Here is a 26,631-nt window from a genome sequence, read left to right on the forward strand (position 1 = left end):
AGGAGCAGAGTAGGTGGGAGGCTGAGGATGAGCAGAGGTGGCTGCGGATGAGGAGCAGAGGTGGGTGGGGCCACGGGTGAGGAGCAGAGGTGGGCGGGCCTGAGGAGCAGAGGTGGGCGGGGCTGAGGGTGAGGAGCAGAGGTGGGCGGGGCTGAGGGTGAGGAGCAGAGGTGGGCGGGGCTGAGGGTGAGGAGCAGAGGTGGGCGGGGCTGAGGGTGAGGAGCGAGAAGCATGCAGTATAAGCAGGATTATATGGAAACCCTTGTGGGGCCCTCTGCTTACAGCTATGGCGCCCATTACACGTCCTCTGCATCACCTGATACATTGCACAGACCGCTCGGCCTCTAGCCCTGGATGCAGGAGGTCTCCGCTATGGCGACCCCCGTGTAGCAGCGTTTATCATGTAGCTTCGCCCCTTACCCGGTAAATCAACCGAGGCCTCGGTCTTTCCTGGACACATGAGCCGAAAACATGTCTACCTTCTCGGTTATATCTAGGTCAGCAGCCGCTGTGGCCTGATCATGGACACACCCCCCGGGCAGGCCCTCTGCTGCTATAGCAACAGTAAGAGCTTCGCACAAAGTATGACGGGTAATAAGGCAAAATTGTAGCCGCCATGTTTTTGGAGGGCAGCAACCAGCAGACCAGACCTGGACAGCCGCCATGTTTACTGCTGGCAGCACAAAGCTCCCGCGGGCTTCACAGGCAATGGTAACAGGGAGAGTGGGGGCTCTGTACTGTGTGTGTGTCAGTGTTGGGGGGCTCTGTACTGTGTGTGTCAGTGTTGGGGGGCTCTGTACTGTGTGTGTCAGTGTTGGGGGGCTCTGTACTGTGTGTCAGTGTTGGGGGGCTCTGTACTGTGTGTGTGTCAGTGTTGGGGGGCTCTGTACTGTGTGTCAGTGTTGGGGGGCTCTGTACTGTGTGTGTCAGTGTTGGGGGCTCTGTACTGTGTGTGTGTCAGTGTTGGGGGGCTCTGTACTGTGTGTGTCAGTGTTGGGGGGGCTCTGTACTGTGTGTGTCAGTGTTGGGGGGCTCTGTACTGTGTGTGTCAGTGTTGGGGGGCTCTGTACTGTGTGTGTCAGTGTTGGGGGCTCTGTACTGTGTGTGTGTCAGTGTTGGGGGGCTCTGTACTGTGTGTGTCAGTGTTGGGGGGCTCTGTACTGTGTGTGTCAGTGTTGGGGGGCCCTGTACTGTGTGTGTCAGTGTTGGGGGGCTCTGTACTGTGTGTGTCAGTGTTGGGGGGCTCTGTACTGTGTGTCAGTGTTGGGGGGCTCTGTACTGTGTGTGTCAGTGTTGGGGGGGCTCTGTACTGTGTGTGTCAGTGTTGGGGGGCTCTGTACTGTGTGTGTGTCAGTGTTGGGGGGCCCTGTACTGTGTGTGTCAGTGTTGGGGGGCTCTGTACTGTGTGTGTCAGTGTTGGGGGGCTCTGTACTGTGTGTGTGTGTGTGTCAGTGTTGGGGGGCCCTGTACTGTGTGTGTCAGTGTTGGGGGGCTCTGTACTGTGTGTGTGTCAGTGTTGGGGGGCTCTGTACTGTGTGTCAGTGTTCGGGGGCTCTGTACTGTGTGTGTCAGTGTTCGGGGGCTCTGTACTGTGTGTGTCAGTGTTCGGGGGCTCTGTACTGTGTGTGTCAGTGTTGGGGGGCTCTGTACTGTGTGTGTCAGTGTTGGGGGGCTCTGTACTGTGTGTGTCAGTGTTGGGGGGCTCTGTACTGTGTGTGTCAGTGTTGGGGGTCCCTGTACTGTGTGGGTGTCAGTGTTGGGGGGGCTCTGTACTGTGTGTGTCAGTGTTGGGGGGTTCTGTACTGTGTGTGTCAGTGTTGGGGGGCTCTGTACTGTGTGTCAGTGTTGGGGGGCCTCTGTACTGTGTGTGTCAGTGTTGGGGGGCTCTGTACTGTGTGTGTCAGTGTTGGGGGGCTCTGTACTGTGTGTGTCAGTGTTGGGGGGCTCTGTACTGTGTGTGTCAGTGTTGGGGGGCTCTGTACTGTGTGTGTCAGTGTTGAGGGGCTCTGTACTGTGTGTCAGTGTTGGGGGCCCTGTACTGTGTGTGTTAGTGTTGGGGGGCTCTGTACTGTACATGTGTTAGTGTGGGGGGACTTTGTGTCGGTGTAAGGGGCTCTGTACCGTGTGTAAATTACAAGAAATCTAAAACCCTCTAAAAAGATCATAAAATGCAGAAAGACACCTGGCATTATAAAGCCCAAAAGGCAGCACTAGGTGTCCAGTGTAGCTGACATACAGTAAGCCGCCTGCTGTCCATCCCCTCCATCCATACTGAACTATATGCCCCTAATGGCAGTACTAGGTGCCCGGTGTGGCTGACGTAGGCCGCCTGCTGTCCATCCCCTCCATCCATACTGAACTATATGCCCCTAATGGCAGTACTAGGTGCCCGGTGTGGCTGACGTAGGCCGTCTACTGTCTATCCCCTCCATCCATACTGAACTATATGCCCCTAATGGCAGTACTAGGTGCCCGGTGTGGCTGACGTAGGCCGTCTACTGTCTATGCCCTCCATCCATACTGAACTATATGCCCCTAATGGCAGTACTAGGTGCCCGGTGTGGCTGACGTAGGCCGTCTACTGTCTATGCCCTCCATCCATACTGAACTATATGCCCCTAATGGCAGTACTAGGTGCCCGGTGTGGCTGACGTAGGCCGTCTACTGTCCATCCCCTCCATCCATACTGAACTATATGCCCCTAATGGCAGTACTAGGTGCCCGGTGTGGCTGACGTAGGCCGTCTACTGTCTATGCCCTCCATCCATACTGAACTATATGCCCCTAATGGCAGTACTAGGTGCCCGGTGTGGCTGACGTAGGCCGTCTACTGTCCATCCCCTCCATCCATACTGAACTATATGCCCCTAATGGCAGTACTAGGTGCCCGGTGTGGCTGACGTAGGCCGTCTACTGTCCATCCCCTTAGATCCGCACTGAACTGTACACTCTTCTGGGATCAGACTCAGAATACTACCGCGTTCTTCAGCTGATAAAACAACAGATCAAAGGTGGAGGGTTCTCATAGCCTCAGTTCTCATAGGGAGAAGAAAACAAGCCACAGATCTAATAAAGAAAGTTGTTTTACCACAAAATAAGTACAAAGCAAGAAGTAAAAACCAGCATTGGATTCAGCAGGCATCAGAACCTGTCAGATGGCAGTAGGTTCATCCTGCGGTGATTCTCTGTTGATTCTTTTTGGGCGACCATAGTGTGCGGCTGTCCACCTGGGGCTTTTGGCCTTCACTCCCTGTTTTGTCACATGAATGACATTGTAAGGGCCCTATTCCACGGGACAATTATCGTTCGCATAATCGTTAACGATAAATGATCCAAACGACCACTATTGCAAAAGACCTGAAATCGTTCACCCATTTACATGGAACGATAATCTTTACTTATGATCGTTCTTGCGGTCGTCTTGACGTCACTATTGAGTTCGTCACTAATGCGAACCACCGAACAATGTCTTATTCAATGCGAACGATTTGCGAACAAGCAACGATAAAAATAGGTCCAAGTCTTATTAAACGATCAACGATTTCTTGTTCGGTCGTTAATCGTTAACTGCTATTCAACCGAATAATTATTGCTTAGATTCGAACGACGAAATCTGAACGATACTCTGTACGAGCACTTACTGCACTGAATGGTACTTTGTTTTCCAGACACTGAAGCGACAAGGATGAAGAAGTGGTGATCACACAGTCCCATCATCCCTCCTCCACCATGGCTCGGCACTTCGTCCTCCTACTGGCTTCAGTTTGCGTTGGATTTATCTGCTTCACAGGATACAGTTCCTGCTATCAGCAAAGCGGCTACGATAGGCCTAATTATATTATTATTTTAGCAGATGATATAGGGTGGGGGGATCTGGGCACAAATATGCCTGACAAGAGATCACATACTCCAAACCTGGACAGAATGGCCTTTGAGGGCTTGAGGTGAAGATGAAATGCAATACTAACAGTTTTTATGTGGTAATTGCTGTGAGGGGTAGGATTAGAATGGACAGGAGCAGAGGAGGGGGGTCCAGGGGTAAGAGGACAGGGGGTCCAGGGGCAAGAGGACAGGGGACAGAAGTACAGCAGAAGGAGCCAGGGGCAGAAATAGAGCAGAGGGGTACAGGGGAAGGAAGAGAGGGGACAGGTGAAGCAGAGGCAGAAGTATTGGGTGGCCAAGAGTGATGCGGGGACAGGAGTAGAGCAGCTGGGGTCCAAGGGCAGGAGTAGAAAAGAGTAAGAAATAAAGCGAGGCAAGAGTAAAGCAGGGACAGGAGGACTAAAGGCTACTAGAGAGAAGCAGGGTAGAGAGGGGTATTAGTAAAACAGGGGCAGGAATAGAGGGGGTAAGAGTAAAGCAGAGGCAGGGGTATGAGTGAGTTAGGGGCAAGAACAGTAAAGGGGGTAAGAGTAAAGCAGGGGGGTGGGATAGAGCAAGCCTAGCCAGCTTTACCACCTCCCCTATAAACCTTGGAGCCTGCCACCTTCTGGACATTATTGACATTTTACTCTGCTGAAGAGCGCACATCTGACAGCCGCCTCTATTCCGCTTGTTGCCTTCTGTCAATGACCGATGTCTGTTACTCTCATCCATGTTCCTCCCTGTGTCCTGTAGGGTTGTTATGGGGTGGGTGCTGTATGTCAGTGACCGCTGTCACCTCCTCTCATCCATGTTCCTCTCTGTGTCCTGTAGGGTTGTTATGGGGTGGGTGCTGTATGTCAGTGACCGCTGTCACCTCCTCTCATCCATGTTCCTCCCTGTGTCCTGTAGGGTTGTTATGGGGTGGGTGCTGTATGTCAGTGACCGCTGTCACCTCCTCTCATCCATGTTCCTCCCTGTGTCCTGTAGGGTTGTTATGGGGTGGGTGCTGTACTGTATGTCAGTGGCCGCTGTCACCTCCTCTCATCCATGTTCCTCCCTGTGTCCTGTAGGGTTGTTATGGGGTGGGTGCTGTATGTCAGTGACCACTTTCCGCCTCCTCTCATCCATGTTCCTCCCTGTGTCCTGTAGGGTTGTTATGGGGTGGGTGCTGTATGTCAGTGACCGCTGTCACCTCCTCTCATCCATGTTCCTTCCTGTGTCCTGTAGGGTTGTTATGGGGTGGGTGCTGTATGTCAGTGACCACTTTCCGCCTCCTCTCTTCCATGTTCCTCCCTGTGTCCTGTAGGGTTGTTATAGGGTGGGTGCTGTATGTCAGTGACCACTTTCCGCCTCCTCTCTTCCATGTTCCTCCCTGTGTCCTGTAGGGTTGTTATGGGGTGGGTGCTGTATGTCAGTGACCGCTGTCACCTCCTCTCATCCATGTTCCTCCCTGTGTCCTGTAGGGTTGTTATGGGGTGGGTGCTGTATGTCAGTGACCGCTGTCACCTCCTCTCATCCATGTTCCTCCCTGTGTCCTGTAGGGTTGTTATGGGGTGGGTGCTGTATGTCAGTGACCGCTGTCACCTCCTCTCATCCATGTTCCTTCATGTGTCCTGTAGGGTTGTTATGGGGTGGGTGCTGTATGTCAGTGACCGCTGTCACCTCCTCTCATCCATGTTCCTCCCTGTGTCCTGTAGGGTTGTTATGGGGTGGGTGCTGTATGTCAGTGACCGCTGTCACCTCCTCTCATCCATGTTCCTTCCTGTGTCCTGTAGGATTGTTATAGGGTGGGTGCTGTATGTCAGTGACCGCTGTCTCCTCCTCTCATCCACGTTCCTCTCTGTGTCCTGTAGGGTTGTTATGGGGTGGGTGCTGTATGTCAGTGATCGCTGTCTCCTCCTCTCATCCATGTTCCTCTCTGTGTCCTGTAGGGTTGTTATGGGGTGGGTGCTGTATGTCAGTGACCGCTGTCTCCTCCTCTCATCCATGTTTCTCCCTGTGTCCTGTAGGGTTGTTATGGGGTGAGTGCCGTGTGTCAGTGATGTTCCTTCTTGTGTCTTGCAGGCTTGTTGATTTCCACTCGGCCGCTTCCACTTGTTCCCCATCCCGGGCTTCGCTACTCACTGGAAGACTTGGAATCCGGAATGGGGTCACACACAACTTTGCAACCACATCAGTGGGGGGCCTTCCCCTGAATGAGACAACCCTGGCAGAGGCCTTAAAGCAATGTGGCTACATGACGGGCCTCATAGGTATCCCCCCTATTGCTCGGCATCAGGATAGGGGCTGGCTGTAGTGTGGCAATGTGCCCCTGAGAACACCCCCTATTTGCTTCCTTCTTTATTCACACCGTCTGATTTTTTTTTTTTTTTTTTTTGCAGGAAAATGGCATCTGGGTCACCATGGAAGTTTCCATCCCAATAGGCGCGGTGAGTGGCTGGCTGTGAATGGTTCTATACGACATATGAGAGCTGATGTGTTGCCTCATTGTTCTGCCTCTCGCATTTCAGGTTTTGATTATTACTTTGGCATTCCCTATAGTAATGACATGGGCTGTACCGACTGCCCAGGATACAACCATCCTCAGTGTGCACCGTGCCCCCAGCATCCCAGCACCCCTCACAGGTAACAGCAGCTTCATTCAGAGACGCCATTGTGTGTGGTTCAGAGTCTTATGACCTTGTGTGTTACTGTCTCTAGGCCAGCTGGAGGATGCTATACCAAGCTGGCCGTGCCCCTGATGGAGAACTCTGCCATCCTCGAGCAGCCCGTCAACCTCACCAGCTTATCCGCACGATATTCTCGCCAGGCAGTGACGTTCATCAAGAAGGCCAGGTCAGAGATAGCGGACTATGTGTAACGCGCCATTCCGTTCTCTCTGATCTTTCAAGGATAGAGAGATGGTGAATGGGTTAGGGTGACTCTACCCTCTCTATGTAAGCTGCCTATAGTATCTGTTTACTGCATGATGCTCAGGTCCTCGTCCTGCCAGTTACTGGTATATTTATTATGAGTGTGGATAGGACAGGACCTGGGGCGTAACAGAAACTCCAGTGTTTGTAACCACGGTGCAGTCAGGTGATGTTTGTTGTGTACAACATATCAGGTTGTGCTGTCTCACTGTCCAAAGTACATGACATGATCGGTCTGCCATTACATGTGATCCTCAGCTCCTGGCTGGATGTACGCCTGCCCCCCTGTTGTGTTATGTAGTGTATCAGACTCCTGGCAGTTGTGCTCAAGACTTATATTATTATAGGATTATTAGCTGAGCTTTGGCCCTGAGGCCAGGGAAGCACCCGATATGTTATCTCTGAGGCAATACCACTGGAAAATGCAGTGAAATCATAATGCTAAATTATAATGGAAAATGTTAAAGAGGCCATAGAGAGGACCCTTCCTTCTACAGCAATATGGCTGCTCCATGTGACCTGCCACTTGTTTCTGTGCCGCAGGGATCGGAGGCAGCCATTTTTCCTGTATGTGGCTCTAGCACATATGCATGTGCCGCTATCACCTGCCCATGTGAGCCCTGAACATGGACCCTATGAGCAGAGCCTGCGGGAGATGGACCAGCTAGTGGGTGATATTTGGGCCTGCGCTGACAGTAACACCCTCATCTGGTTTACAGGTACATTCACACTATTGCCCCGAGCCATCGCCTCTCCACCCTGACTACATATGACGTTCTGTTGCTGCAGGTGACAATGGACCTTGGGCACAGAAGTGTCATCTTTCAGGAAGTGTGGGGCCTTTTTTGGGGACATGGCAGACGGCACAAGGTAATCCTCTACATTGTCTTTGTGAATGGCTAAACCATCTGACTAATCGGAGCAGGTATTTCACTGGTAAAACCCTTGTACTACTGAGCAGCTGACTGGTCATCTGGTAGCGCCCCCTACAGTATAGTGCAGAACTGTTCCAGGGCTACCTGCTCCTTAGACACCAGGTGACCTTATATATAAGTGATTTGTACTTTTTATCTGCTTATTTTTTTTATTTCAATGACTATCTGGGGCTTCAGAACCAATCACTAGTTTTCCAAAGAAATTTGGTCTCAAGACAATGTTTTTACCTTACAGTGGACTCCCTGGATCCAATCAGTGTAACCCAAGGGATTGCACTATATGCGTCACTATGGTTGTACTGACTTGTTTCAGGATCTTTGTATCAACACTGTGTGCCCCCACAGACTGCTTCATGTATGAAACATCCAACAACAGGCCTGAGAATGCACAATCATGGCACCTCCATATTGTCTCTATCCAGGTGGCAGCTCAGCAAAGCAAACAACTTGGGAAGGTGGTCACCGGATGCCTGCAGTGGTGTACTGGCCTGGCCAAGTTCCACCCAACAGCACAAGCTCTGCATTGTTGAGGTAGGTGCCAGCAGTGGCGTTTAGCGTTCCCATTTACATGTGGTATATAGGCAGAACCCCTATATACCACAGCACACCTCACCGGTGAGGTGCAGATCACAGTCTGGTAAGAGGCAGGGCGCCTGCCTGTGCCCACATCAGCACAGACTACACTAATAATGGTTGTTCTGCATCATCAGTGTAGGTTCCATACAATATTAATATGGTCACATGACCATTATCTCCAAGGTCTTAGGGGGCAGTGTAACAGAAGGAGAAGCACAACTGAAGGACCTCCTTCGGGGTAATGTATTACTAGGGTAACAACCCTGCCCTGGGGCTGTGAATAGATAAAGTGGATGCATGTGTGTGTAATCTGTCTGAGGGGTGGGTTATCAAGACAGTAGTGCTGCACTGTGGTGCTGGTTTACAGATGGAGCAGTATGTGTTGGTGTAGTGGGATGTTGGGTTATACAGGTGGAGCAGTATGGGTGTGGTGTGATGTTGTGTTATACAGGTGGAGCAGTGTGATGTTGGGTTATACAGATGGAGCAGTATGTATCGGTGTAGTGTGATGTTGGGTTATACAGGTGGAGCAGTATTTATTTCTGCATTGTGATTTTGGTTTGTCTCTGATATAGATATTTATTTCTGCAGTGCTGGATTACAAGCGGTATGTATTCCTGCAATGTGGTGGTAGATTTCTACCGATGGATTATTTTTTTTGCACTGTGGTTTTGCTTTGTGACTGGTAGAAAAGGATTTATTGCTGCACTGCAGAGTTGGTTTACTACAAGTGGAGCAGTATTTCTGCACTATGGTGCTGATTTGGCGTGGCTCTGCGATATTTTGTGCACTACATGGCGGTATCTAGCATTGCATTGTAGTATGTGTTGGTTAGCGAGGCCCCAGTATCAACATGAATCACCTGCTGAGGCCCAAGAACAAAACGTTTGAGAAGGCCTGGTATATAGTGTTCTGCTCTACCTGGCTCATTACTCTAGTCTTGCACAAGGCCAGATATGCACTGTGTTTGTGTACGTAACATAGATGTTGGGTATAAGCATATACATAAAATGGGTCCCAAAATACCGAACCAGTGAGATATACACAAATGCAGTGTGAACGCGGCCTTAAATGTCTGCAGCCTCTATGACACACTTCATCCAGGACTAATTTTCTCAGTTTCTCTCTTATTACTCTGAATACAAAGCTCTGTGGCCCATTGTCCTTATCAAGTACTTTAAAGTGTCGCTGTCCTTATAACTTTCAAAATCTAAATCAACAGTACATTAGATATAAAGCAAGTTTGCAATATACATTTCCTTATTATTATTTTTTTTTTTGTTATCATGGAAAACACGGCACTTCCTGTGTTTTGTTTTTTTTCTCAAGAAGTCAGAAAACAGGAAGTCCCGTGTATACCAGGCCATCTGAGCGCTCACAGAGAGAAGGCAGTCATGTGACTGATGGACACATTGAGCTCTGACTCTCTGTACTGGCCGGAATTCCTGTGTTTAGTCTGTTTTTTTACAACCAGCACAAGTCAGAAAATTTGCAGTCAGGAGACTGGACCTGGATTTCTGGTAAGTATAGCTGTTATATAGCTGCTGTCAGGAGACTGGACCTGGATTTCTGGTAAGTATAGCTGTTATATAGCTGCTGTCAGGAGACTGGACCTAGATTTCTGGTAAGTATAGCTGTTATATAGCTGCCGTCAGGAGACTGGACCTGGATTTCTGGTAAGTTCAGCTTTGTTTTACAGCATAATAACAACAAAAAATAATGAATGTATATGGCAAACTTGCTTTATTTCACATCTACTGTTGATTTAGATTTTGAAAGTTGACACTTTAAGTGCGTGTGGGTGTAATGGCTGTGACTGGCACCTGAATATCTCCAATAAGCTGATGTGCTGCTGTATGATTTCTGCAGGGAGTCAGTCCATGTACATATATCTTATACATGTAACTATACCCCTCACATTTATTTACATATTTTATTCTACCTTTTTAGTGGACAACACTGAAGATCAGACCCTGTGATGCAATGTAGTCAATGTATAGCTTTTCCCCTCAAATAGCACACAGCCATTAATATCTAACCCTCTGGAAACAAAATTGAGTGCACCCTAAGTGACAGTGGCCAAATTCTTCCCAGTTGGCCATTTTCCCTCCCTGTGGTCATGTGACTCATTTGTGTTATAAGGTGTCAGGTGTGAATATGGAGCAGGCATGTTACATGTGGTGTTAATGCTCTTATAGTAGTCACTGGCTCCTCATGGCAATCTCTCTACATAAAGACAGTCAAGGTTATAAGAAGATTACCAACACCATGAACTGAGACAGATTCCAATCAGATCAGGCCTCGCTATGGTCACATGTGCTCAGTGTCATATCCAGAGGTTGCATGTTGATGCAAGCATTGTTTCAGAGGTTACAGAGGTTAAAGCAGAGCATGATCCCTTCCCTTCTGTGTCGTAGGGCCATGTTCCAACAGAACACCCCAACACACACCTCCAAGACCAGCACTGCCTTGCTAAAGAACCTAAGGGTAAAGGTGCTGGACTGGCCAAGCATGTCCCCAGACCTAAATCTCATTGAGAATCTGTGGGGCATCCTCAAACAGAAGGGGAAAGATGCTAACCTCCACCAGCTCTGTGATGTCATCATGGAGGAGCACAAGGTCTCTAACACCCACCAATTTCATGATGTCATCATAGAGGAGATCAAGGTCTCTAACATCCACCAGCTCTGTGATGTTATCATAGAGGAGATCAAAGTCTCTAACATCCACCAGCTCTGTGATGTTATCATGGAGGGGCACAAGGTCTCTAACATCCACCAGCTCTGTGATGTTATCATGGAGGGGCACAAGGTCTCTAACCTCCACCAGCTCTGTGATGTCATCATGGAGGAGCACAAGGTCTCTAACATACACCAGCTCTGTGATGTCATCATGGAGGAGCACAAGGTCTCTAACCTCCATCAGCTTTGTGATGTCATCATGGAGGAGATCAAGGTCTCTAACCTCCACCAGCTCTGTGATGTCCGGGGAGGAGGTGGCTGAGGGCAACGAAGTCCACTCACCTCCCCGGTTCCAGTGGCAGGTCTCGTATCGCGGCGCTCCGGTCCCCGCGTCAGACACCAGGAAGCGGCCTGGCAGAGGGGACCGGAGCGCCGCGATACGGGACCCGCCGCTGGAACCGGGGAGGTGAGTGGACTTCGTTGCACCTCCTCCCCAGCCATATAAAAAAAAAAAGCCCCCAGCCCGGAGTACCCCTTTAAGGCAGTGGTAGCAAATAAAGGTGGCCACACAAAATATTGAAACTTTGGGCCCAATTTGGCCATTTCCATTTAGGGGTGCACTCACTTTCGTTGCCAGGGGTTTAGACATTTAGGGTGCGCTCACATATCTGCAGCAGATTTGATGGCGCAGATTTTATGCTTTGTTCGGTGACAATGATACCTGCAGCATCAAATTTGCTGCAGATCCTGAACTCCAGAGACCAGACAAGATCCGACCTCTTCTGTCCTCCAGCGATCCACTTCCTCCCTCTAGCCGTCTCTGCTAATATCTTCCAGAGACTAGAGGAACTGTTGCGGGCATCGTGTGGGGGTGAAGCCACATCTGCATACAATGTCCTATAGCTGCTATTGCTCATTGCCTGGAACATACCCCCGCTCCCCTTCCATCTGTGAAATTAGCAGAGATGGTCAGAGGGAGGAAATGGAATGCTGGAGAGCAGAAGAGGTAGGACCCCTTTTAAGGGCTGTGTTGGCTTATTTTAAGGGCACAGCACATTTACACTGTTATACAGGTCGTCCACTGACTACTTTACATTGTATTACAGGGTCTAAGCTTCAAATTTAAAATATTTACAGACCTGTAAATAGTAGCACAGGATGTTCCATTAACGTGGTCTATAAGAGTCACAGTGCCCACGGGCGGACAGAAGGGACCAGGAAGTGCACAGATAGTGATTTGATGAGTGAACTTTGCACCAATTGATAAATATCAGCCCTCGTGTTCTCTCTGTTCTGACCTGTGATCAGTGATCTATGACACGTAAACACAGTGATAAGAGGTCTGTGTAGACGGTGCTCAGTTTCTCCTCCTCTGGTTGGGGAGGACATGGCAGCCTGACTATAGCTGGGACTATAAATGTATTACATTAATCACTGAAAATTGCAACTGCAGCTGTTTTTGTGGCATTATCACTAAAAATAATTTTATCAGTGTTCTCATGACAGCACCACACAGGGAGCATGTCACTATCTTCTCCCACAGGGAGAAGCGCCAGTAACAAGCCTCTCATCCTGTCACTCATCCCCCATGACTACCTGCTGCGCCTCTCCTAGCCACACGCCGGGGGGATTAAATTTCATTTTCATGGGTATAAAGCTGCTGCTGCAGCCGGTACGTGCCGTGACCTGCACTGGTGCTTTATACTGGGCTCCAGGGAAACAAAGCCGCAGAATTGGGCTGATTGCTTCCCTTTTAAAGAAGGGAACCTGATAGAATTCTCCTCTCTTCCCCCCTCAGACCATGCAGACATACGGAGGAATCCGGTGATGGAGGGAGCAAAGGATCTACCTTGCCTGGGTGCTTTGGTTCTGGTGCCTTCAGAGGAAGTGGGGTTTGGACACTACTCCAACCTATTTCTAGTTTACAAACCCAACAGAACTTTCAGGACTCTCGTAAATCGGAAGTTTCTGAACAAATACTTGAAGTACAAAAAACTCAAGATGGAAATAATAAAGACTACCATTCCTCTGATTCACCAGATTGCAGCCATAGACACCATAGATTTGAAGGATGCATATTTCATGTGCCGATTCATCCATCTAGTTAAAAATTCCTCAGGTTTGGTATACAGACTTCTCACCGGATTCGTCCACTTTACAGCCCTCCGGTTCGGGATTTCTTCCGCCCCTTTGGTTGTTCATCAAAATCATGCTGGAAGTTGTGGCATCATTAAGACAGCAGGACATAAGTCATCCCTTCCTTGGACGTTCTTCTTCTGATTGCTCCATCCCCCTCCATTCTGTCTTCCCAGCTGGTAGTGGACTGCCTTCAAAAGTGAGGGGGGGGGGGATAGTAAACGTCTCCAAATCAGACCTTGTTCCATGCTGCAGAAAGATGTTTCTAGGCATGATCCTAGACTCAGGCTCAGATGACCTTCCTTCCAGGAGAAGAAATCCACTCTGTAGTATCAGAGGTGGAAGACTTCAGAAGAAAATCAGTGACTTCAATGAGGAACACTATGTCCCCCTAGGTCTGATGACATCCTGCATGCCAGCAGTACCCTGGTGCCAACACTACTCTCGGACTCTGCAGAGCAGCATTTTCCGAAATTGGGACAGGACTCCCTTGTCCCTAGACAAGAAGATGCTTAAAGTCTTCTCTCATCTGGTGGAAAACCAAACAGAACCTGGTCAGATGGAATACGGAATCTGTCACTCAAGTCTATTAGATGTGAGACTGTGGGGATGTGGCAGGAAATCTACAAACAGCAGTCCTCAAATTTCAGAGAACTGAAGGCTGTTTTGGAGACGCTGAAAGCAGCCGAGTCCTTTTCTCCAAAAAGACATCATAATCTTTACAGACAATGCAACTATCGTAGCATATTTGAGTCATCAGGGGGGCACAAAGTCCTCCCATATTCAGCGGTTGGTGAAAAAGATATTCTCCTGGGCGGAGCAAAAGGTATTGTCCATCTCTGCAATCCACCTGAGGGGAACAGACGATGACTATTTAAGCTGCCATCGCATCCATCCGGGAGAATGAGAACTAAGTTCCAAGACATTCTCCACCGTAGTGGACGGATGGGGTTGTCCAGACATCGATCTGTTTGCCTCCAACAGGAAGGTAAAAAAGTTATTTTCTCTAAATTGCCTGGGTCACCCAGAGGCTCTGGATGCGATCCAGCAGGTTTGGGACTCCAGGCTTGTATATACATTCCCTCCTTTTTCACTGATTCCAGAAGCTTTTCAGACTATCCTCTTGGGTCGAACTTTGTTGATCTTCACTGCTCCAGTTTGGAACAGTAGAGCTAGGTACAGCCTTCTCAAATCCCTAGCAATAAAGGCTCCAAAAAGACCTTCTGGTTCAGGGACCTCTGCATCATCCAAATCTGACAAGCTTATATCTAGTGGCCTGGCTTTTGAAAAGTCCCTCCTTTCAGCTAGAGGCCTGTCCACAAAAGTGATAAAGACGTCGCTAAAAAACAAAAAGAAGTCACTTTCTTCATCTACCTCAAGCTATGGAAAAAGTTCTGTTTGTGGTGCGGTGACTCTCCACCTGATATGCTCCATCCTGATATCCCCAGAATCTTGGACTTCCTTCAAGATGGCCTGGACAAAGGTTTATCTCTGAACACTCTCAAGGTTAGCATTTCGGCGTTGGGATGCATATATGACACACAAATTGCAGATCATAGGTGGATAAAAAGGTTCTTTAAAGCTGTTGCCAGAATGAAGCCTAGAATTGCCTAGTATTGTCTGTTCTGGACCTCATGCTTAAAACAGCGTTTCTTATAGCTATTACAACAGCTCGAGGAGTGGGGGAACTTCAGGCCTTAACCCTTTAAGGACAGAGCAAATTTCGATTTTTGCGTTTTCGGTTTTTCCTCCTTGTGCATAAAAGGCCATAGCACTTGCATTTTTCCACCTAGAAACCCACATGAGCCCTTATTTTTTGCGTCACTAATTGTACTTTGCAATGACAGGCTGCGAAACCAGAAAAAAATTCAAAGTGTGGTGAAATTGAAAAAAAAAAAACGCATTTTGTTTATTTGGGGGAAATGTGTTTTTACGCCATTCGCTCTGGGGTAAAACTGACTTGTTATGCATGTTCCTCAAGTCGTTACGATTAAAATGATATATAACATGTATAACTTATATTGTATCTGATGGCCTGTAAAAAATTTAAACCATTGTCAACAAATATACAACACTTAAAACCGCTCCATTCCCAGGCTTATAGCGCTTTTATCCTTTGGTCTATGGGGCTGTGTCAGGTGTCATTTTTTGCGCCATGACATGTTCTTTCTATCGGTACCTTGATTGCACATATACGACTTTTTGATCGCTTTTTATTACAACTTTTCTGGATTTGATGCGACCAAAAATGCGCAATTTTGCACTTTGGGATTTTTTTGCGCTGACGCCATTTACCGTGCGAGATCAGGAATGTGATTAATTAATAGTTCGGGCGATTACGCACGCGGCGATAGCAAACATGTTTATTTATTTATTTACTTTTATTTATAACCTGGGAAAAGGGGGGTGATTCAGACTTTTATTAGGGGAGGGGGCTTTTTACTAATAATATTTTTTTTTTTAAACTTTTACACTTATACTAGAAGCCCCCCTGGGGTTAGGGTTATTCCCCCTAGGGAACTTCTAGTATAAGTGCTTTGATCTCTCATTGAGATCTCTGCAGCATAGATATGCTGCAGAGATCCATGAGATAGGCACTCGTTTACTTCCGGCTGCTGCAGCCGGAAGTAAACGAGTGCCGAGCCGGGGACGGCGCCATCTTGGAACGGTCCCCGGCCGGCTTCATTTACGGAGATCGCTCCTTCCGGGATAACATCCCGGAGGAGCGATCTCCCCACTAGACACCAGGGATGACGCTGCGTCCGGTAATCGGATGCAGCTGTCAACTTTGACAGCTGCATCCGATTACTGTATTAGCGGGCACGGCGATCGGACCGTGCCCGCTAATACCTACAGTCCCGGGCTACACGCGGCACCCGGGACCGGCGCGGTTCACAGCGGGGCCACCGCGCGGCCCCGCTCTGAACTCCCTTACCGGCATCAGGGCGTAAATTTACGCCCGATGTCGTTAAGGGGTTAACTATAATGGAACCATCGTGTACCATTCTAGAGGATAGAATCGTTTATTAAGCTTAATCCTGCCTTCCTTTTAAGGGTGCGTTCACACCTACAGGATCCGCAGCAGATTTGATGGTGCAGATTTGATGCTGTGTTCAGTTTTTTAGATGAAATCTGCTGCGGATCTACTGCGGATCTGCAGCAAAAAATACGCTGCGGATCCGGTAAGTGTGAACGTACCCTAAATGTGGTCACGGACTTCCACAGGTCTCATGACATTGTCGTTCCATCCTTCTGCCACGGCCCGGAGAATGAAAAGGAAGAAAACTTTTATCACCTTGATGTCAGGTGATCTATCCTTCAATATCTAGAAGCAACCCAACCCTGGAGGAAGGATGAGAACAAGAGATGAGCGAACCATCCGAACCCGAACGTTCGGCATTTGATTAGCTGGGGCTGCTGAACTTGGATAAAGCTCTAAGGTTGTCTGGAAAACATGGATGCCGAACGTTCAGGTTCGGATGGACTCGAACCCGAACCCAGGTCGCTGATCTCTAATGAGAACCTTTAACAGCAATTCCAGGGCCCAAACAAAGGCAATAAAGCCACAAAAAGCTTTATTTGTGAAGTCTACACTTCTACGGTGAAGGGTCCCTTACAGGTCTTACGGCGCACTCTACAAGAGCTACAGCTGCTTCTTGGGCAGCAAGGTCAGCAGCCTCCCTTAAACAAATATGTAAAGCGGTTACCTGGTCCTCGCCTCACACCTTCTTTAGGCACTATCGGATACACGTTGGCACTTCTCAAGATTGGCATTTTGGGAGAAAGGCGGTCCCTCCCTGAAGTCTGGTATGTCTCCTTGTGTGGTGCTGTCATGAGGATGCTGTTAAAAGCCAGAATTATGACTTACCGATAATTCACTTCTCATGAGTTCCTCATGACGGCACCCTTATATTTCCCTCCCTTATTGGTGTATAATCCTGTATGGTTTCCTTAAAATTTCACGAAGGGGGATTGTGGGAAGTGCGCTTTAACCTCTGTTTCATGTTCCTGATAGGGTCAAAGGTGACGTCTTCTATGTGTGGTGCTGTCATAAGGAACTCGTGAAAAGTGAATTATCGGTCATAATTCTGGCTTCTGTGTTCAGCAACTGCAGCTGTTTTTGTGGCATGTACTGGTGCATGTTCGGCTGGAGCTGCAATGTGTTGTGCTGGTGCATTTATAGATAGAGCTGCAATGTGTTGTGCTGGTGAATTTATAGATAGAGCTGCAATGTGTTGTGCTGGTGCATTTATAGATAGAGCTGCAATGTGTTGTGCTGGTGCATTTATAGATAGAGCTGCAATGTGTTGTGCTGGTGCATTTATAGATAGAGCTGCAATGTGTTGTGCTGGTGCATTTATAGATAGAGCTGCAATGTGTTGTGCTGGTGCATTTATAAATAGAGCTGCAACGTGTTGTGCTTGTGCCTTTAAGGATAGAGCTGCAATGTGTTGTGCTGGTGCATGTATGGATGGAGTTGCAAAACGGTGTGCTGGTGCATTTGGCACAAGATCTGTGATGTGGTGTTTTATGAGTCACTGGACCTGTGATATACCGGGATTCTGGACCTGTCACTTACTGTACTGACCCTCCTGGTGTGCTCACCAGCAACCTCTCCAGTAATTTATAATTAGGCCACTGGTCACCTTTAAACCAAAGCAGTGATTGGACGATGGGTGATGATGATGATGCATTTCCTTGGCTCTGATCTCTCCCCCGTAGTACTCTGGACATTTTCCCCACATTAGTGACGCTGGCACACGGCACACTACCTGCCAGTCGTTGCTTTGATGGACAAGATGTGTCTGAGATCCTGCGTGGTGGCCCACAGGACACTACTTTTTATAGGAATTCCCACCTGCAGGCAGTACACACAGACATATAATAGGAATTACAGACCATACTTGTTGATGGTTTCCAGGAAGCACATCTGCTGTGTACAGATTAAAAGTCATGTAGAGAGTCGACCATCATACTGGAGCTGACGTCCTGAGGCGGAGAGCTCCCTAGAATACTCTACCATCATGTGGTAGTGCAGGCGTAGCACAGGATGTTCCATTAAAGTGGCATAAAAGAGTCACAGTGCCCACGGGCGGACAGTCGGGCCCAGGAAGTGCAGTTAGTGACTTGAACTTTGCACCAACTGGTAAATATCAGCCCTCGTGTTCTCTCTGTTCTGACCTGTGATCAGTGATCTACGACATGTAAACACGGTGATAAGAGGTCTGTGTAGACAGTGCTCAGTGTCTTCTCCTCTGGCTGGGGAGGACAAGGCAGCCTGACTATAGCCGACACAGGTGGCTCTGCCGGGGCTGGTTTTGTTTTGCTGTTTTTTTACATTTATTTACATCAATTTAATTTTATAAATGTATTACATTAATCACTGAAAATTGCAACTGCAGCTGTTTTTGTGGCATTAACAGCATGTTATACTGGTGCATAAATGGCTTGTGCTGGTGCCTTTATGGATAGAGCTGCAATGTGTTGGGCTGGTGCATGTATGGATGGAGCTGCAATGTGTTGTGCTGGTGCATGTATGGATGGAGCTGCAATGTGTTGTGCTGGTGCATGTATGGATGGAGCTGCAATGTGTTGTGCTGGTGCATGTATGGATGGAGCTGCAATGTGTTGTGCTGGTGCATGTATGGATGGAGCTGCAATGTGTTGTGCTGGTGCATGTATGGATGGAGCTGCAATGTGTTGTGCTGGTGCATGTATGGATGGAGCTGCAATGTGTTGTGCTGGTGCATGTATGGATGGAGCTGCAATGTGTTGTGCTGGTGCATGTATGGATGGAGCATCAATGTGTTGTGCTGGTGCGTGTGGCAGTAGACTTTCAGTGTTGTATTGTTGCCGGCATGGATGGAGCTGCAACACATTGTGCTGGTGCATTTGGAGCAGGATCTGCAATGTGGTGTTGTATGAGGCACTGGACCTGTCACTTACTGTACTTGTGCATATGAGGATGGAGCTGATGTGCTGTGATGTTACATGTTGTCCTTGCGCATATGAGGATGGAGCTGACGTGGGATGTGACATTTGTTGGACTTTTTAGACCAGGGGTGTCAAACTCAAATACACAGTGGGCCAAAATAAAAAATTGGATATTTATTGAAGCGCGAATGTGGCAGCCCTGGCACGGTCAGTGGTGTGCGTCACCCAGCACTGTGCATTATGATAAATGACATAATAAATTGCTATGATATGATTAAACCCCAACCCATGTAATAGCCAACCCAACCAAAATTGCCCCACATATTAGCCAGTCCTTCCAATAGTATCATATAGTATCCAGCCCTCACTAGTAGTCTCATATAGTAGCCATTCCACCCCTCCCCAATAGTCTCTTATATAGTAGCCAGCCCTCCCCCATAGTCTCTTTTATAGTAGCCAGCCCTCCCTCATATTCTCACATAATAGCCACCCCTCCCCAATAGTTTCTTATATAGTAGCCAGCCCTCCCCCATAGTCTTTTATAGTAGCCAGCCCACCCTGAAGTCTCCTATAGTAGCCAGCCCTCTTAATAGTGCCCAAATAATAGCCATTCCCCAAGTGTCCCACATAGTAGTCAGCCCTCCCAATAGTGCCAAAATAGTAGCCAGCCCCCCAAGTGTTCCATATAGTAGCCAGCCCTCCCCCAGTCTCTTATATAGTAGCCAGCCCTTCCCTTTAGTCTTTTATAGTAGCCAGCCCTCCAGAGTAGTGTATTTTATATTAGCCAGCCCTCCCCAATAGTCTCTTATATAGTATGCAGCCCTCCCCAATAGCCTCATATAGTAGCCAGTCCTCCCCAAGTCTCATATAGTAGCCATCCCTCCCTAGTAGTCTCATATAATAGCCAGCCCTCCCCCGTAGTCTCATATAGTAGCAAGCCCTCCACCATTGTCTCTTATATATTAGCCAGCCCTCCCTCATAGTCTCTTATATAGTAGGCAGCCCTCCCCTGTAGTCTCATATAGTAGCTAGGCCTCCCCCCATAGTCTCATATAGTAGCCAACCCTCCCCCATAGTCTCTTATATGGTAGCCAGCCCTCCCCCATAGCTTCGTTTATAGTAGCCATGGGGGGCCAGATATCATTCAAACTCTGTATTGCCTGGCGGGCCAAAAATAATGGCACCACGGGCCAGAGTTTGACATGACTGTTTTAGACCTTAAGGGTGCGTTCACACTATGGAATAGGGGCCGATAATCCGCTGTGGATTCCGTCGCTCACGTGCATCTCCGCCTGTGCCATAGACTCCATTCTATCGTCGGGCGAATTCCACCATCCGACAAAAAAATTTACATGTCAATTCTGTCAGCGGAAGGTGGAATCCGCCTGACCATAGAACAGAGTCTATTGCAGGGGTGGAGATGCACGCAAGCAACGAATTCCACAGCGGATTATCCGCCTATATTCTGTAGTGTGAACGCACCCTTACAATGACAGCTGAACATTGTGGGCTGTGGTTAGCCCTGACTGCCATTACTAGGATCACACACCATTTTAGCCATAACCACAAGCAGAATCAAGTATTGTATGTGACTATTCTGGTGTGTCCGACAGCCACCTCTCCAGTAATTTATAATAAGGCCACTGGTCACCTTTACACCAAAGCAGTGATTGGACGATGGCTGATGATGATGATGCATTTCCTTGACTCTGATCTCTCTCTCCCCTGTAGTACTCTGGACATTTTCCCCACATTAGTGACGCTGGCACACGGCACGCTCCCTGCCAATCATCGCTTTGATGGACAAGATGTGTCTGAGATCCTGTGCGGCGGCCCACAGGACACTCAGAGGGTGAGTGGCAGGGCATGTGCGTCTGACCTCACACATCCAGGACAAGCAACAGTTCTGGCAGAAGTGATGGATCAGCTTCTATCCTGCCAGGAAGAGGCCGGCCCGTGCCACATGGAAAATACTTCAAAGACTGTGTCTGTTCCAGATAATTCCCCTGCGGCAGCGAGTGTTCTGCTGCTAGACTCTGGCCTCTGGTTCAGTGTTAGCGGTCAGCATGTGGTCTCCAGCTGGAGTGTAAGCTCTCCGGACACCTGCTGCTGAACGTGCCCTCAGTATCAGCCGGTCGCTTCAGGCACTTTCTCAGCAGGATAATATGCGGATTGCAGTACATTGTTCTGGCCTCTATTTAGGCTGGAACACACATGGGTCACCTTGTTGTGATCGGTAACTGAAGGTCATTCTTTTCTCCTGCTTTAGATCCTGTATCACCCCAACAGCGGAGCAGGCGGAAGAATTGGAGACCTAGAGGCTGTAAGATGTGGACACTACAAGGCCTTCTACACCACAGGTACCAGGCACGTCTATGTTACTTGTGAGGAGACATGGGACGAGGTATTCAGTCACCAGGGCACACTGTACAATACAGAGACTATAATTATAGGACGCTCCCAGGACTTGCTGTGCCTAACACCTAGACTCTAGTAGTACAGCTCTGCTGCCACTGCCTTCACTCTCTCCCATGTTACTTACCCCCTGTGCTCCATAATCCCTTTCCAATTACTTCTCTTTATTACTCCCATCCTCTCTGCCCCCCTCCTGTAGCGTGCCCGTTCTCCCATAGTGTCCGTGTTCAGTCCTCCACCCTCCCGTAGTGTGCCCGTTCTCCCCTAGTTTCTCCATCCTCTCCTCTGCACCACCCTTGCATAGTGTGTCCATCCTCTCCTCCGTCCTGCCCTCTTTGGGCCAGTTCACAGAGAAAAACTGGCGGAAGAGAGGAGGCGTGCGAACCTCCCATAGACTGCCAGTATGACACAGAGGCTGGAGGGATTCTTCCGCCGCGGAATTCTACCAGTTTTACTCCGTGTGAACTGGCCCTTCTAGTGTGCCCAACTTCTCCTCCACCCTCCCGTAATGTACCCATCCTCTTTTCTGTGCCACCCTCCTGTAGTGTGCCTGTCTCCTCTGCGCCAGACCCAGGTAGGTTTGCAGCATGGTGTGTAATGTTTGGCTGCATCTATACATCTCTCAATCCTTTCCACACCTCCTATATCTTATATGCATCTCTTTTGTTCAGTAATATTCCTTCCCTCTGTGATCATTCTTTGGCAGGTGGCGCTCTGGCCTGTGATGGTAGCATCGGACGCCCCAAATTCCATGATCCTCCTCTGCTTTTCAACCTAAATACTGACCCTCAGGAGGGGAGGCCGCTGGCTCAGGAAAGCGAGGAGTACAAGCAGCTGCTTTCTCTTATTTCACAGGCAATGGCTGATCTTTACGATGACATCCGCACAGACAATATTTCCACAGCTGACTACACCCAGAATCCGTCAGCCGCCCCCTGCTGTAACCCAATGCTCACCGCCTGCCGATGTAAATAGCCACATGGGGGGGGGGCATTGGCCAATACCGTTAACTCTTTGTAAGCAGCACACGAGTCATAGATTGCAGAGTTTAATAATTGACATAGTTATGTAAAATATTAGAATATAGAGTCCTTTGTTAAAACGTGTTGACCTATCTCACAGCCCTGGCCTGTCACCGCACCCATCCTCCATCGCGTGCACACTCTGGTTTTTTTGGCGTCTGGTCACGACCAGTCGTCTTTCTGGCCTCCGCGGCACAAACTTATCTACCAAAATCAAAACAGAAGCACCTTATTCTCCAGAGTGCAGGGTGCACAGTCTGACAAGCTGTGAATATAGGTAGAGCCCGGCCGCCATTGCAACACTGTCTGCGCCAGTCAGATAGTGGATGCCGAAACATTGCTGCAGGGAGGTAACACTGGAGAGTAAAGTGCACCCGACATCTGGCGCACAGCAGCCACATTTAATATACATCTAAAGCTAAGGATCCCGCACTGATCCCTGTGTTATTGAAGGGAACAATGCGCCTCTCTACTGTAACGTTATGTGGGTAATACCCCAGCTTTCTATCAATACCCCCCTACCCATAATAGCCTTATAGAAATATTACAGGCCTTCTCATATACTGATGTGATACATAGAATAATAAGGAACAGTTACCTGGCCATTGTGCGCTCACAGGGCACGGCACTATTCAGGCAAGGGTGACACTACTGCCCGTGCTACAGCAAGCAGCATGGCTGATCTGGAACTACATGTCAGGCCATACTGATAGTGGTAGTTCCACAGCCAAATTCTCAGGAGGGGCAGTGCGTCATCCGATGACATCCACACGGCACTGCTCCCACGCTAGACCCTTGTGCTGCTCCTTTATAGAGGATCAGTATACCATTTGCTGCACTAAGGGTTAACCCTCCCTCATCTGTAGTGGAGCAAGACATGCTGGAATGTAAGGGTTACTGCCCCTACCCCACCCCCTGCGCCGCTCAGGGGCCGTGAATGCTCACAGGAGGAAACTCTTTCTCATCATCCAATTGTATCGGACCGACAGCAAACTCGTGTTCTGGAAGCAGCTCTCCACGCAGGGCCCCGCCGTCCTCCGAGTAACCTGAGGAGCAAAGAGCTGCTGTTAGGGCGGGTGAGGGACACACAAGCTGGGGACGGCGGCCGTGGGGCTCTCACCTGTCACTGTGCACGTAGAGGGAACGTTGCTCGGCCTGGCTACAGTAGCCGCATATGACACAGGCAAAGGGGTCTCCACAGGACTGTCACTGCCTGCTCCCAGCTTCCCTGTACCGAGGAGACTACAAAGAGAAGATGGCAAGATTATGTTATATGACAGTACATAGCCAAGGAGGAGGGGCCTTCTGACCCCTCCTTACATTACATGGCCACAGAGGAGGTGTTTCCAGACCACTCCTTACATCACATGGCCACAGAGGAGGGACCTTCTGACCACTCCTTACATCACATGGCCACAGAGGAGGTGCCTCCTGACCACTCCTTACATCACATGGCCACAGAGGAGGTGCCTCCAGACCACTCCTTACATTACATGGCCACAGAGGAGGTGCCTCCAGACCACTCCTTACATTACATGGCCACAGAGGAGGTGCCTCCAGACCACTCCTTACATCACATGGCCACAGAGGAGGTGCCTCCTGACCACTCCTTACATCACATGGCCACAGAGGAGGTGCCTCCAGACCACTCCTTACATTACATGGCCACAGAGGAGGTGCCTCCTGACCACTCCTTACATTACATGGCCACAGAGGAGGTGCCTCCAGACCACTCCTTACATCACATGGCGACAGAGGAGGTGCCTCCTGACCACTCCTTACATCACATGGCCACAGAGGAGGTGCCTCCAGACCACTCCTTACATTACATGGCCACAGAGGAGGTGCCTCCTGACCACTCCTTACATTACATGGCCACAGAGGAGGTGCCTCCAGACCACTCCTTACATTACATGGCCACAGAGGAGGTGCCTCCAGACCACTCCTTACATTACATGGCCACAGAGGAGGTGCCTCCAGACCACTCCTTACATCACATGGCCACAGAGGAGGGACCTTCTGACCACTTCTTACATCACAGAGGAGGGGTCTTGATCACTCCTTACATCACACAGGATGCATTAAAGAGGAATAGATGCTAATGATGAGAACAAAATGTTTTTCTCTGCATAAATCACTGGTCACAGGCCTGTAACCATGACAAGGGGGCATCCTCTACGTCTAGAGAAAAGAAGGTTTCGCCATCAGCACAGACGCGGGTTCTTTACTGTAAGAGCAGTGAGACTGTGGAACTCTCTGACACATGATGCTGTCATGGCTGATTCATTACACAAGCTCAAGGGAGGCCTGGAGGCTTTTCTTGAATAATATAATTTTACAAATTATGGCCAATAGATTACATGTGATACGTTGATCCAGGGATTATTCTGTGTCTGCCCTGCTGCTTCTTTCACTGTTCTTGGCCTTGTACACCAGTGGTAATGGGATAACCAGATTACACAGTCGGGGGGATGTTTTTCATTGAGGGCCATCTATGTCTATTACACAGCCTCAGCATGTTATTCCGCCCATCGCCTCACACCTATCTGACTATTTCTTATATTGTCAGACAAACTATAAACCCTCATATCTCTGGAAAGGGCTGATGTACCAAGAATCTATAGGCAGCGGTGTGATCAGGCGTCCCCAGTTATCTAATGGGAGTAACATCTCATTCTTGGAGGGGGATACAGGCTCTTTTTAGCGCGTGAGGATAACCCACTTTGCTGGTTACCTGTGTTTCCTAATTAGGACACATTCGCCGCCATCTTGTGGGTCCAGGTTGTAGATGTAAAGGTGGCCACTGGAGGAAGAGACCAGGAGGCGCGGTAGTTTCTGTATCCTGCAACCAAAGAGGCTTCAGTATCGGATCTCAAGGGAGGAATGTCCAGCACTTATGGGTTAATGCACTTACGTCACCAGAGTACAAGCGTTCTTGTGTCCTGAGAAGCTGAGGCGAACGGTGGCAAAGGCCCGGTCCTGGTTCATCATGTCTGATACCTGGGCTGGGAGGTAGTTAGAAGCGGCCATGAACATCTTGCCCATGTAGCCACTCCATGACGAGTTTTCTTCAGACCTAGAAAGCGACATAATATTATAATCAAGGCTGATTGAGCGCTGCTGCATCAGTGACAAGATGTCGCCATCTTCTGGTCACCAAGAGGAAGTGCACTGCAACCTCATTAAACACCACAACAGAGGGGCGACCACTGGGTATCTGCACAGAGTGAGGCTGTAAGGGGCACAGGGCATCGCAGCTTCACTTCCTGAGTTACATGCTTAGACCCAGGCAGCCCCGGAAACAGATCCCTACTATACACTGGCCCCTGTAAGGGGAGGAGGATAACGAAGGAGGGGTCCACAGAAAGGAGGAGGAGAACAATGATGACTTAGGGGTCGAAGTAGGACGACGAAAGAGGAGGTGGAGGACGATGACGGCAGAGGTATCCAGAAGGAGGTGGTGGGTGACAACATAGAGGTCAGAAGGGAGGAGAAGGACGACAATGAGAAAGTGGTCCAGAGGGGGGAACAACGACAAGAGAGGGGTCCACAGGGAGGGGAAAGGATGGCAACAAAAGGGTGGAAGAGTGAGGATGATGACAAGGGAGTGGTCCAGAGGGGGGAGGAGGACGACAACAGGAGAGGGGTCCATAGGGAGGGGAAAGGATGGCAACAAAAGGGTCGAAGAGGGAGGATGATGACAAGGGAGGGGTCCAGAGGGGGAGGAGGACGACGACAGGAGAGGGGTCCACAGGGAGGGGAAAGGATGGCAACAAAAGGGTCGAAGAGTGAGGATGATGACAAGGGAGTGGTCCAGAGGGGGGAGGAGGAGGACGACAACAGGAGAGGGGTCCATAGGGAGGGGAAAGGATGGCAACAAAAGGGTCGAAGAGGGAGGATGATGACAAGGGAGGGGTCCAGAAGGGGGAGGAGGACGACAACAGGAGAGGGGTCCATAGGGAGAGGGAGGACGACAACAACGAGAGGGGTCTAGATGGAGGAGGACAGAGACGTCTTCAGTGGGGTTGGGGAACTACAGAATCTAAAAGAAGAGGGAGGATAACAGAGAAGGATGGAGAAGGTCAAAATCGATGATTACTTCTAAATAAATATTGACAAATGGCATGACCCCCAGGTTCCGACCCTTTTGGGGTAG

General features: G+C 49.2%; 3 protein-coding genes across 5 annotated transcripts in view; 1 reads left to right on the forward strand and 2 right to left on the reverse strand.

The window, feature by feature from the left end:
• LOC138773096 (protein-glutamine gamma-glutamyltransferase E-like) overlaps positions 1-525 on the reverse strand; it is a 115,270-nt gene extending 114,745 nt beyond the window's left edge. Inside the window, exon 1 of the mRNA XM_069954062.1 lies at positions 421-525. Coding sequence (XP_069810163.1) covers positions 421-460 — 40 coding nt within the window. The 5' untranslated portion in view covers positions 461-525. The remainder of the gene's footprint in view (positions 1-420) is intronic.
• ARSG (arylsulfatase G) lies at positions 1-22,527 on the forward strand. 3 transcript variants are annotated; one of them, XM_069954067.1, is made up of 12 exons: positions 1-60; positions 3,669-3,944; positions 5,929-6,116; positions 6,246-6,293; positions 6,375-6,489; positions 6,565-6,699; positions 7,320-7,495; positions 7,566-7,646; positions 8,134-8,242; positions 20,770-20,890; positions 21,308-21,398; positions 22,160-22,527. In XM_069954067.1, exons 2-12 carry the CDS (start codon positions 3,730-3,732, stop codon positions 22,426-22,428), a joined length of 1,548 nt encoding a protein of 515 aa, XP_069810168.1. In that variant the 5' UTR covers positions 1-60; positions 3,669-3,729; the 3' UTR covers positions 22,429-22,527. The 3 variants fall into 3 exon arrangements, with proteins under 3 accessions (XP_069810168.1, XP_069810169.1, XP_069810167.1); XM_069954066.1 differs by lacking the exon at positions 1-60 and adding an exon at positions 368-711; XM_069954068.1 differs by lacking the exons at positions 1-60; positions 3,669-3,944 and adding an exon at positions 232-423.
• Positions 22,489-26,631, reverse strand: part of WIPI1 (WD repeat domain, phosphoinositide interacting 1) — a 10,743-nt gene continuing 6,600 nt past the window's right edge. The window contains exons 9-13 of the mRNA XM_069954069.1: positions 25,390-25,551; positions 25,210-25,317; positions 23,596-23,717; positions 23,421-23,521; positions 22,489-22,679 (exon numbers count right to left, since the gene is read on the reverse strand). Coding sequence (XP_069810170.1) covers positions 22,638-22,679; positions 23,421-23,521; positions 23,596-23,717; positions 25,210-25,317; positions 25,390-25,551 — 535 coding nt within the window. The 3' untranslated portion in view covers positions 22,489-22,637. The remainder of the gene's footprint in view (positions 22,680-23,420; positions 23,522-23,595; positions 23,718-25,209; positions 25,318-25,389; positions 25,552-26,631) is intronic.

This window comes from Dendropsophus ebraccatus, chromosome 14 (assembly GCF_027789765.1).
Source record: "Dendropsophus ebraccatus isolate aDenEbr1 chromosome 14, aDenEbr1.pat, whole genome shotgun sequence".
Classification (NCBI taxonomy): Eukaryota; Metazoa; Chordata; class Amphibia; order Anura; family Hylidae; genus Dendropsophus; species Dendropsophus ebraccatus.

Excerpts from the sequence above, each read along its gene's own strand:
- ARSG (XM_069954067.1), top strand. The coding sequence starts at position 3,730 with ATGGCTCGGCACTTCGTCCTCCTACTGGCTTCAGTTTGCGTTGGATTT. Across the intron at positions 3,945-5,928 it reads ATGGCCTTTGAGGGCTTGAG|GCTTGTTGATTTCCACTCGG; the intron begins GTGAAGATGAAA and ends TGTGTCTTGCAG. Across the intron at positions 6,490-6,564 it reads CATCCCAGCACCCCTCACAG|GCCAGCTGGAGGATGCTATA; the intron begins GTAACAGCAGCT and ends TACTGTCTCTAG.